Source organism: Falco punctatus, assembly GCF_963210335.1.
Source record: "Falco punctatus genome assembly, chromosome: 2".
Lineage (NCBI taxonomy): Eukaryota > Metazoa > Chordata > Aves > Falconiformes > Falconidae > Falco > Falco punctatus.
The window spans coordinates 93,385,530-93,397,359 of record NC_137581.1 but is presented as its reverse complement, the minus strand read 5'-3'; the positions used below and the strand labels follow the sequence as shown (position 1 = coordinate 93,397,359).

Below are 11,830 nucleotides of genomic sequence, written 5' to 3'. Positions count from 1 at the left end.
AAGGAACTAGCATAAACTAGATAACCAGCTTATGCATAAAATTCAATGAATCCTGTACAAGTATCATCTCCAGTGATGCCAGTGTTGAATAAGTCAGAATCTGAAAACAATCCCATCCACCTGTTAAGTTTCCAAGAAAAATGCATTTCAGAACAACAGGAAATTCAGATGCATAGCTACACATGGCCCTTAGTTTTGTTTCCTTAACAAAAATACCCACCTGTTATCTGACTATGTCAACGCTCAAGTAATTAGGAAAAATTGTGGAAGTCAACATACTACTGAGTGTCATAAGAGATGCACAGCAAATACGATGAGAGAAGTTTAATGACAGCAAATCAAACATTAAAATTATTTAAATATTTTTTAATTTTAAAAAGTTTGTAAAACCACTTTGAGATTGATTGTTCTTATATCTATATACATAAAGTGTATTTTACCAGAGCATCAAAAAGATAACACTTCTACAATTATTTGTTTATAAGCCTAAGCATATATGAATAAAAGGACTAGCGAAAAGAAATAAAAATCAAAAGGGGAAAAATGTTTATTTTTAAAAGATGCGAAAAAACTTGACCACAAAAGTAAGTACATTACAGTGCATTTACTTTCTTACAGATCTATCCACATCCATGAAAACACAATCCGAAAGATGACTTACATTCATACTTTACCTGATACTTGTTCTGGTTTAGCATACAATTTTCAGTTATCAACATGCTGTCTATACTTTAATTCACAGTGTCTTCATAAAATGTATTGGAAACACAATTTCTCCTTGCGCCTGCAGGATGGAATTTCATTGCAGATCAATGGTGCCTTCTATGAAAGGTGGGGAAACCTTCTATACAGAAGATTTTTGGGTGTTCCTCCTCCAGACCAGAGGGTCTGCTCTGTACAAGATATTACTCAGTTAGTATCACTCGCTCTTTGGTAACATTTCCCCGGTATTTCACAATGATCAAATATTACCTACAAGCACAAACATTTTAGGTTGTTTTAAATAGTTATTTTATTCACTTCTAAACAGTCATCTCCATTCTTTTTTTTTTATTATTATTGTGATTATTTTATTTAAACTCTTCCATTTCACCCACCAATGCTTTTTAAAACTATAAATGATTCAGAAACATCATCCCTTACTCCACTGCACAAGGCCAGTAAGTGAATCAGTCCACAAAGAGTTATGCGTAATACAAGTTGCATTACTTGAGAAACAGCATATTTGTAGTTAAACCAGTTATGGATTAAATTTTTGTGTCAGCTTGTGCAGAATGTTCTTTAATAATCATCTTTCTCATAAGAAGTCCAACCACTAGTGATAGCAAGAGGCAATATAGAGTATATTTCTGTCCTTTCTATGTTCCCAAATATTAATGGAAAATATCCCTTATTTATGGAAAGGTAAATAAACTTTTAGATAAAACTGTAAATCTGTGTTGTAAACAAGGCCATAACAAGGTTTTATTGTATTACTCATAAAGTACACAGCATTCCACAAAATAAAAAAGAAGTATTTTGAATAAATTCTCACAATCCTGTTGAAAATGTGATTTGTGTTTGTAGATGTTGCAGGAAACCAAAAAGAAATAAATCAGAATCAACAAGATATTATTAAAAATATATATATAACATTTCACTGGAATGATAATCAGTATTTTTAAAAAGTTAGAAACCTGAATGTTTTGGGGGAGAAAAAAAAGTAGTAATTTTCGAAAGTAAAATATTACCTTAATTCCACCATTTATCCATAATCTGTATGCCACCATTTTAGCTGACCTCCACTTTTAATGTAGAGCTTGAAAAATTCAAATTGTAATACAATGCATATTATACATTATGTATCAAAGGCTAAAAATTCTAGTTAAAGAAAATATACTTTGTATATGGCATTTATTTCACATTACCTTTCTGTGTTTCACAAAAATATGTTCAGTAAAATTATTAAATGTCAGATGTTAGGGTAACTATGTCACTACACAAACAAGATGATATTGACAGAAGTGGTGTTTTAAATACTGCCCCTTTCAAGGGTTTGGAAACAGTATTTTCATCTTGCACAGTTTTAATATTAATACAGTGTCCAACACTACTCAATAATACTCAAAAGTTAAGATTTTTAGTCTTCAGTGATGCTCGAGAAAGAAATTAACCAAGTGCATTAGGCAGCGGGGAGTTTTAGAGGTGGCTGACATAAATGAGATCAATACCCACTCTCACACATTGGTATGTTGTGCTGCCTGTTGTCCCAGGTATACCTTACGACTGTGAACAGATGCAAGGAGCCACTTTTTCCCCTCCTCCCCGTCTTGATGAAAAGCATTGGTTGTTTCCGTCTAAGAAATACCTTCCCAAGATTTCACTTGCAGAACCTGCCTGACAGTGCCTCTGATGTGGTCTAGGTGAAATCACGCACATTGAACACCATCCCTCCCACAGATGGAGTGAAATGCCATTTTGGTCTTAAGTAAAGGGGAAGGAAAAATAAAAAATAAAAAAATAAATTACAAAAAATAAGGCGGGGTGGGAAGGGACAGAGTGAGCAAGCACAATGGCGCTTGTTAAGCCCTTCATGGATCTCTCTCGCGTACACACACGCACTCATGTGTTACTTCACACTTTGGCATAGTCTGCTGGAGAAGTTTTCAGGCCTGAGCTGTTTCTGAAGGCTGTATTATTCTAAATAATGTAATTTCTTCACCTATGTACTTTTAAAAAATACCATAAGCTTTACATCACTTTTACACACATACATGAACTGAACAAATTTAGCACCTCTGAAAAATATCATAAATTCATTATGGAGTTTTGTTTTAGCAACAGGATGATCCAATGTGGCTAGGGAAGAACTTTGAAATAATAATTCTGTGCAGGCAAAACACTGTCACTGGGACACAACTGCTAAAACTAAGTCTCTGAAATTTCCATGGCAATAAAATTCATGACTAATTTCAAGTCCATTTTCATCTTAGGAGAGAAAAGTTATGTTTTGTCGGGGTTTTAATTAAATATTTTTAAAGAAGTCTTAAAATAAAAAGCACGGTAACTTGCAGGAGTTAGCACGGACTGCTGTAAGCTAATAATTTTTGTGGTTTGCTTTCCCAAATACCACTAAAGTTTACAGTCACTTTCTGTAATATTCAAGTTGTCAAGAAAAATCTTGTACTTTTGTCTCAAAGGCTTTTGACACACAAAGCCCATGTTCTCCTCACAGCTTCAAGTGCATAAGAGATGCCCATAAATTTGCATGAATCCAAAATAAATTAAACCATCATTCTAAATTGAGGTAGCACATTTAACCAAGTTTCTCTCCAAGAACTTCAGAAAGAAACTGAAGAATTTTAAGAATAATGTCTCTGCCAGCAAGCATTAAAACCTTTAGTGACTGTTGTGTTCTTTCCTCTCCATTTGAGCATTTTTTGAGCTTGGAAGTTCTTTAACTCTTCCTTTTTTCCCCCAGAAATACTGCTTCGTCCATGCACCTTTAGGTCCTGTAGCATCTATTGCAACATCAATAATGGAATCTGGAGTCATCCACCTCAGAAATGCCAAGAAAAGGAAGTTCAGAACAGCAAAAAGAGCAAAAATATACCCAGTCACTGGGCCACAGTGAGACATTAGTCTGCCAAGTCGCTCATCCATTGGTAAAACCACTTCATCAGCAACCCTGTCATACACCTAAATAGAGAGGAGACAGAACATCAGATCTTAAAATGATGTTGCTTCTACCTCAAAAATCAGGCAGTACCTTGTTGTCAGCGTGTTATCAGTATGCAAAATATAAATTATCTTCTTAACTACTAGATAGGACAAATATTAAACCAAAAAGCTTTGCAGTTTAAAGTGTTGTTTTATGAGTACCCTTCTAGAAATTTCATTAATTTATTTAAGGAGAGAAAGGAAAATAAATGTTTTTTGGGTTTTGGTTTGGTTTTTTTTTTTACAGACCTCAAGAACAATTCATTAAATAGTAAGGCTGCATAATTTGTCTCATATGTAATATTATATATAAAAAGGTTAGGGTTTTTTTAATTAATTGAATGAGTTCTGTATCTCATATTCACATCAGTCATAGGAAAAGAGTCTGAATAGGCAATTACTAGATTTTAAACACAAAGACGGATGAACTCATAGAAGAGCTAACCTTCCAAATCTCTGTATTTGAACAATCAAGCAAATCGTAACAGAATAGATTTTTTTTAAAGAAAAATTAGTAATTCTTAGTAAAATTCTTAAAATTCAATGAATGTGAAAATCAAATACATGCTACCAGTGACTTAACATACATATTAAGCACAACCACTAAAAAAATAAATTAAAAAAATATAGTTGAACAGAAACATAAATACCCACTACACACAACTCAAAAAAGGCTTAAAGGATGCGTTTTTCTCTTGAGAACATTACAGACTTCATCATATGGGTAATCTAACTAACAACTGTCTTTTGTACAACATAAGTTCCATGCATACTTCTTCCAATTATACTAACATTTTCCTTCACAGTTGTTTGTTTGGGGTTTTTTAAAAAGAAAGGGCTATAAAGGAAACAGAAATCTAGACTTTCTATAAAAACTTTGCAATTGAACTGTTGCTTGCACTTACGAAATCCTAAAATGAATTGTACTGACAGTACTTGGAAATGATAAAATAAACTGGTTGTACATGATACTTCAAAGACACTTACAAGAGAGCTGCATCTGAGTACACCACAAAGTAATTAAGAGGCATGTGATTCAGCTATTCTGTTGCCTAAAATATAGGGGCTGAAGTTAGAAGTGACATATCTCCACAGGCATTGTAACATTATTACAGTTAACTTTCTTCACTAATGGTAGGGAGGGGTTTTATGCTAAAGCAGCAATTCTAATAATGAAATATGATTTCAAATGTGTGATAATTTATCTTCGTTAAGTCCATAGCTTACAAATTCAGCTATGTTCAGCCTACCAACATTAAACTACTTCTCAGAATTTTAAACTACTTGTTAGCACATGCAGACAAAACTTTGTCATCAACTCTGTCTTTTCCTTTTCATACATTTTATACAGTGTGTTATCCAGTTATGCCAGAAAAGTTATTTAATGTGAAGACTGGAAAAAATGTATGAGCAGAAGCGTAACTAAAGATCTAGGCTGTTCTTCAGAGCATTTATCGGCAGTTACGGCATAGAAAACAACGCAAGAAAAAACCCCAACACCTATCTAGGGATGTATCTGGACAGCAGAGGGGAGAGTATTTTTTGAACTTTTTTAAGCCACATATGTTTGAAAGGAAACACACTGAAATATTACACTGAAAGATTACAGAGGGCATATGTATATTTATATATACATATATGTGTGTATATATATATAGTGCATTAATATGTATATATAGTAATGTTTCAAAGCAGCAGCTGTTTCAGAACTGTACGTTAAGAGAATTTAAAATAAGTGAGTTATACATACTTTCTCAGTTCTCTCTGCTACATTCCTCCATGTATAAAATGTCTTTACTTTATTATGAACAGTTTCTGGAGATGGTATCGTTCCTGATCTGAGCTGGGCAATAGCTTTTTCTAATCCATCACACAAAGATTTCACAGAGGGTTCACATAAAATAATGAGATTTTCTGGAAGCACCTCAGGAATCCCACCAACTCTCGTACTCACCACCTTTGAATGAAACAAAAATAGCACATATGCTCCGTAACAATAAAATCAAGCGATGACACTGCTATTACACTATTCAAATGCAGCACTTAAGAAGAATAGGAAAAAAAAATACAATGCATGGTTGCCGTGAAAGCAAAGACCAGTATCGTGCTTTGCGATTTTTACCTGTATGCAAACTAAAGGTCTAGGACCTAGAAAAGACCTAGCATACCAGATTACTTTTACTGATGTTCAGAATGACTCTTTGGCAGCATGATAAAACAGAAGACTTGGTCTAATGAGTGGTTTCTGAGACATCTTTCCTAAAGGCGTTTGTCACAGTACAGAACTAAATCTGTGTAACCACATTTTGGACTTTCTCTTCTCCATATTCCCTCATGAATACTGTTACCTCCACCTGGCAAGGGCAGTTTTACCACATCCACCTTCAGTTTATGCCTTCTAGGTTACTGAACATTAACAAGAATTTCTTTAGAAATTCAGTCATTTAAATCTGAATTATTATTTTTAAAAGGAAATCAGAAACAACTAAGACTTACATTATGCAATCATCTCTAAACAGCAGGCAACAAAAAGGAAACAGTAGAACTTCCTCACCTCTAGAGAGGAAAACAGACGACAGGGGAAAAACTACCACAATTAGGTAGCAACTACTGTCAAAGGATACTGGAATAAAAAATAAAAGTAAAAAAACAAGTCCCTCAAATTTTCTATATTTCTTGTATATTAGATAATCACCAATCTGTCTTTAAAAAAAATGTTTCTTTATATTTTAATGTAAGAATCTAAGTGCTTTATGGCTTTCTGGGTTGTCAATCTGAGTTGTAAATTAGCCAGAAAGGGCTTTTACTGTTATCTCTCTCTCCAACTCTGACCTTGAATCCCTACATGGTAATATAAATACATCCTCAGTTAACATATGAAAACAAACGTCAGTTCTTGGTGCAGGAATAAAGTTCTACTATAGTGGTTTAGTCTGGTAATTAAATATGTCTGACTGATGAATCACCCATGCTCATGAGCCTTTTTCCTGCAGCTCCTCCCCAAGTAGTGCCAAAGTAAACCTTCGTGAACATCAACTACTCGGAAACTCTGTATATGAGTACATACAAACCAGCATTTTGGAGAGGCAGTCTGGTTACCTCAGAGAACTGAGAGTTAGCAGATCTATATGTTATTCCCAATTTTGCAAAAGTTGCTTTTGGGACCTTAAGCAGTTTCGGTTAACCCTTCTGTCTCAGCTTCCAGGTGATCTGTAAGTGGGGACAATATTTGCTCACCTTTGTAAAGACAGAGCCTCATTTGAAATCTAATACTACAAACACATATTATTTAATCATGAAATTTGTTTAAAATGTATACATGCATTCTAGATAATAGATTTTTTTTTCATTTTTACCTGTAAACCACAGCTTGCTGCTTCCACAATTGCCATACAAAAGGCCTCAGTGAGTGAAGTGTTAAGAAAAATGTGCCCCTGGACTAGAACATTTCTAACATCTTGGTGTTCCAAGGCTCCTAGGAGACGTACCCTACGTAGAAGAAGAAAAAGAAGAAAAACCCCAAAGACTGATAAACAGTAGATTTGGACTGTAATAATGCTGCATAGTGTTACACATATTCTGAAAAATATACCAATAGTTCACACTTATATAGTGAGAGAAGGAAAAGAGACACCTTTGTTCTGTTTTCTCTAAATTTTTCCAGCAATGAAGTTGTAGAAGACTTCTACTTATTTTCACACTAAAACAAACTTCTGAAAATAAAGCTGCCTTCAAAACATTGTACCTGAGCTTTCCAGTTCTATAGAAGAACATGGCTCCATGCAGTTAATAATTATGATTTGTCATCCTTTCTTTGTTTAGATGTATTACTTGAATTTTCATTGTAAGATCTAATCAATCTCAGTCTGAGGTGGGGAAAAAAGTATTTAGGATACAATGATCAGGACCTATAATTCTGAAGTGATACTGGGAAACAGAGAAGGGCAAAATAAGAATGCTACTAACCAATTTTAACTAACTAATTTTATCAGAGGAACCACGGATTGAAGTACAGAACAGGTAACAGGAAACAGAAAAGGAAATGGAAAATCAAGAACTTTGTCCTTGCCACATAAAACTGCCTTTGAACAACAAGAAAACCCCAAAGAAATAGACAAATGCATATCCCTCACAGAAACATTTTGGGAACACAGTAGCACCAGAGAACATGTTCATAGTACCACAAGAACACATACTAGATAAGACTACCCTGAAGAGTTCCATATTGCAATAATAAAATACATTACTAGCAGTCATTCACACAAACAGCACTGACACAAGGTATCTGTCTAACACCTTATGCCATGCAGTAATATGCAACCCAAGCATCACAAGTTCTGAGAGGAATATGTTAAATTTATATGTAAGCAGCTGTTCTGTGTCAGGAGTGAAGGTTCATACAGGGTCTACTTCTATGAATTAAGCTGCAGGATTACAGTCCAACTCTGTAAATCTTCAGTTAGTGTCTGGTCCATCTGCCTTGCCTTCAATAGCTATCATTGCTTCCAGCCTGAAGTTTTTTGGGGGTTTTGGGGGGTGAGGGGGGCAGGCAGAAAGAGTGTTGCTGTTAGATCCCCCAGCCCAAAAGTACATTGAAAGCTCACAGACATGCATAGCACAAACCTGTCATGTAGCTGGTATCTTTCCCGGACTTCTTCCAGTACGATTCGTTTTGGTCCTTCTCCTCCAACTAAGAAATGTAACTCTGGATATTTCTGACAGAGCTCAGGAATTATGCCACTAAGCAAATCTATACCTAAGAGTAGAACATTTAGGGCAAGCCGTTACTGGATTTTATTTTAGGACTTATCATGATGTAGCCTACTGCTATAACCCTATTCAAGCGAAGGAAAAAAACGGTCTCTTGAAGACTGTTACACTGCTGAACACAAAATTCTGGGAAAAAAGACAGCTTGTGATCTATTAGGAAGCAAATATGGGGGGAAAAAATAACTTAAATTGCTGTTGCTTAATTAAAAAAAAAGAAATCATTAAAACATTTTGAACAGAACATGCGGATTAGGGCCTAAATCATATCCCCAGTACAAGTCAAACCTTCCATTTCACAATTTTCAATATTACAAAAGAAACACACCTCTGAACCCAACATGTGCAAACTTGAAACATACATTTCTTCTTGAATGCACTGCCACAGAAGTTCTGAACCATCACCTTACAACTCCCATTTAAAACCCAGCCCATACCACAGATACAGTGTACGTGGCACCTAACCAAGACCTTTCTTACCATACATAATTAAAAAAAAACCCAACCAAAATAAATTTACATTTTATCTCCCATTACCTTTTCTGTAAACAAGTCTGCTGACAACAACAATTGTAATTATACCATCATCCCTCCTTGACGGGTCTGGAGTGAAGTCAGTGGGATCGACTGCGTTGGGGATGACAGAGACTATCCGAGGGTCCAAAGCCGCTCGCAGCACCGTGTTTTCCTTACTCGTGTAGGAGACGCAGATGATGTGGTTTGTATCACAGAGGGACACGGTCAGAAGTTTGTTGGTAAGCACCGAGCTGACATCCGCAAAGCCGAAGAGGGAGTGGTCTGTGAAGACGGTCCGCAGCCCCATGGTCTTGGCGTGGAAGAGGGCGTCGTGGGCCATGGCAGAGAAGGAGCTGTGGGCATGGACGATGGTGACCCTCTCCCGCACGAAGATGTACCTGAGCAAGGGCAGGCTGTGGAAGAGCGTCGTCGCCGTGGACTGGTTGTACATCACCTTCAGGGGCAAGTAGTAGACTTTCAGCCCGTTGGTGAGGTAGCGGATGCCCTTCCGGTGGCCGTAGGCGTGGGTGACCACCAGGACCTTGTGGCCCCGCTCGATGAGGCACTGCGACAGCTGATACACGTGGCTCTCCACGCCCCCCATGTTGGGGTAGAAGAAGTCCGACACCATGCAGACGCTGTGCGCCCCCCCCGCCGGGCCCCCGGCCGCCATCCCGGGCCCGTTCCTGCCGGGGGAACCACAAGGCGCCATCACTCGCCGGCGGCCGCCCGCCAGGACCCCCGGCCCCCTCACTGTCGGCGTCCCCGCCGCCGCCGGGCCCAGCCATCCCTCCGGCGCAGGCCGCACCGCGGCCCCCGCCAGCGCCAGCAACACGCACCGGCGGGTGGCCGCCGCGGGCCCTTTAAGAGAGCGATCACCCCGGCAACCGGCGGCCGCCTCGGGGGGGGGGGGGGGGGGGGGGGGAGGTGAGGAAGCAAGGGGGGGCGCGTGCGTCCGCGCGCGCGCACGTACGTACCTGCCGGCCGCCGACGCTCCCTGGGCGCTTCCCGGCGCGCTCCCATTTCCGGGCACGGGCCGCTCGGTCACCACGGCAACCGCACGGCTGTTCCCCTCCCGCCGCAGCCCAGCGCTCCCGCCTCCAGCGCGTCGCGGCCCTGTAGCCAATCGCCGCCCGGCTCTGCGTCACGCGGGAAAAGAAACTGCCAATCGGAGAGCGGCCTGGGGACGTCGAGCGAGCGGCGGGGAGAAGAAGCGAGGCGGAAGCTGGGAGGGCCTGCGCGCGGCGGGCGGTGGGCGGCGGGAGGGCGGGGGAGGGGCGGGCGCGGGCCTCGGCCTCGGCCTCGGCCTCGGTCCCGGTCCTCGGCCCGGTTCCATCCCCATTCCCATTCCGATACTCATTCTCAGACGCGGGCCCGGCAGCACCGGCAGGCGGGCCGGGCCCCAGTGGGACACCTGCCTCGGCCGGTTGCTGTCAAAACGAAAAAGCTTGTGCACAAAAAAGAGCCCAAAGCGATGAAAAAAAAAGTCGGCTGCGCGCTGTACAGTGACATAACTGCCTTAAAACTCCAAAGGCTTTTCGCTGCCTCCAGTAGAGCAGCTCCTTCGGTGTGCTGCTTGGCTGGAACTCCCGAAATGTTCTCAAGTCTTTTGCTGGAAGCTTGCACTCTCTGAATGAAAATAAAATCTCCATGATTTTTACAGACAGTCCAGGAACTTGAACTCTGAGAAACATGGCTGGGCTGTGTGAGTTGTGCTCTGGCAGCCGGACCTGGCATCGCTTGGCTGCGTGTCTCTGGTCTTCTTGAGGAGCTTTGCAGCCTGCTGATGGCAGCTCCAGCCCTGGCCGCACCGTTGCTGTCTGCCAAGAAGGGTGTTACCTTTCCTATAAGTTCCCAAAATTGTTTTTGGCAGCTGCTTCTCCTTGCCAAGCTTTCTGATACAAGTTTTGTCAGATTTGATTCTGTCATCATTCCATTGTAAACATATGTGCATCATGAGTGACAGTACAAGCTGACCTAGGCTGGAGCGCTGGATGGATTCCTGGTTAGGTTGAAGCTTGGACAGACATGGTTTGGAGGCACTCATCCCCAGAAGGACCAAGGAGGAAATCAGGGACTTTATTCTGGAGACTGAAAGACATGAAAGGTGGCACTGTGCTAAGAAAAGCGTTGCTTGTTGTTTGAATTTTTCTAATGTGTTCAGAAAGGCAAGACCATATTGGCAAATCTGACTTCATCATTGGGTGGTGAGAACTGAATTTCAGGGTGAAAAGCTGAGTATGAGGCCAGAAAGGGAGAGGCTTCTCACCTGCAGCGGCAGGTATCCTGCTGTGAAAGAGGAGACCAGGAACCAGGAGAGCCATTGGCATTGTGGTTCTCAGAAGAAACTGCAACCTGGGTGCAAAGCAGTTGCCTTAAATTACATCTAGGAAAAAAACCAAAGTAGTGATAGGAGAGGGAGGAAAGCACTTGGGGGTTCTCAGCTGCAGCACCCCATGATAGGCTCCCTGCTAAATGACAGTGGTGACCTGCCTTGGTGTCAGGCTGCCCTGCAGAATCAAGTTCTAGATACCCCAATTTTAGCCGTCAGAAAAAAAGAAATGCTTACGATTTTAACCGTTCGGATATTATTTTTTTTTAGACTAGTTCTTCTTGTGGGCTGTCTAGAGAAGCTGTAATTCGTGGTATGCGAGCTTAAAAAATCCAAAAAGAAATTGTAACTGGTAGGCAACATAGCAGCCCCTATCTTCAGTGAAAGAAGTGGGGTTTGATGTGTTCCATGAGCTGATGCTCAGCAACCACTGTGCAAATCTGGAATACTGGCACTAACCTACAAAACCTTCCACAGGACAGATCCACTTAATCTCAGAAACTTCTTTCTATGTCA

At 40.2% G+C, this 11,830-nt stretch overlaps 1 protein-coding gene across 7 annotated transcripts; it reads right to left on the bottom strand.

The window, feature by feature from the left end:
- Positions 1-523: 523 nt before the first annotated feature.
- PIGA (phosphatidylinositol glycan anchor biosynthesis class A) lies at positions 524-10,208 on the bottom strand. 7 transcript variants are annotated; one of them, XM_080375257.1, is made up of 6 exons: positions 9,960-10,208; positions 9,004-9,436; positions 8,323-8,455; positions 7,056-7,188; positions 5,450-5,656; positions 524-3,678 (listed from the first exon to the last, which is right to left on the bottom strand). In XM_080375257.1, exons 2-6 carry the CDS (start codon positions 9,431-9,433, stop codon positions 3,379-3,381), a joined length of 1,203 nt encoding a protein of 400 aa, XP_080231383.1. In that variant the 5' UTR covers positions 9,434-9,436; positions 9,960-10,208; the 3' UTR covers positions 524-3,378. The 7 variants fall into 7 exon arrangements, with proteins under 7 accessions (XP_080231383.1, XP_080231380.1, XP_080231379.1 ...); XM_080375254.1 differs by having other exon boundaries at positions 9,004-9,668; positions 9,960-10,205; XM_080375253.1 differs by lacking the exon at positions 9,960-10,208 and having other exon boundaries at positions 524-893; positions 3,483-3,678; positions 9,004-9,894.
- Positions 10,209-11,830: the final 1,622 nt, after the last annotated feature.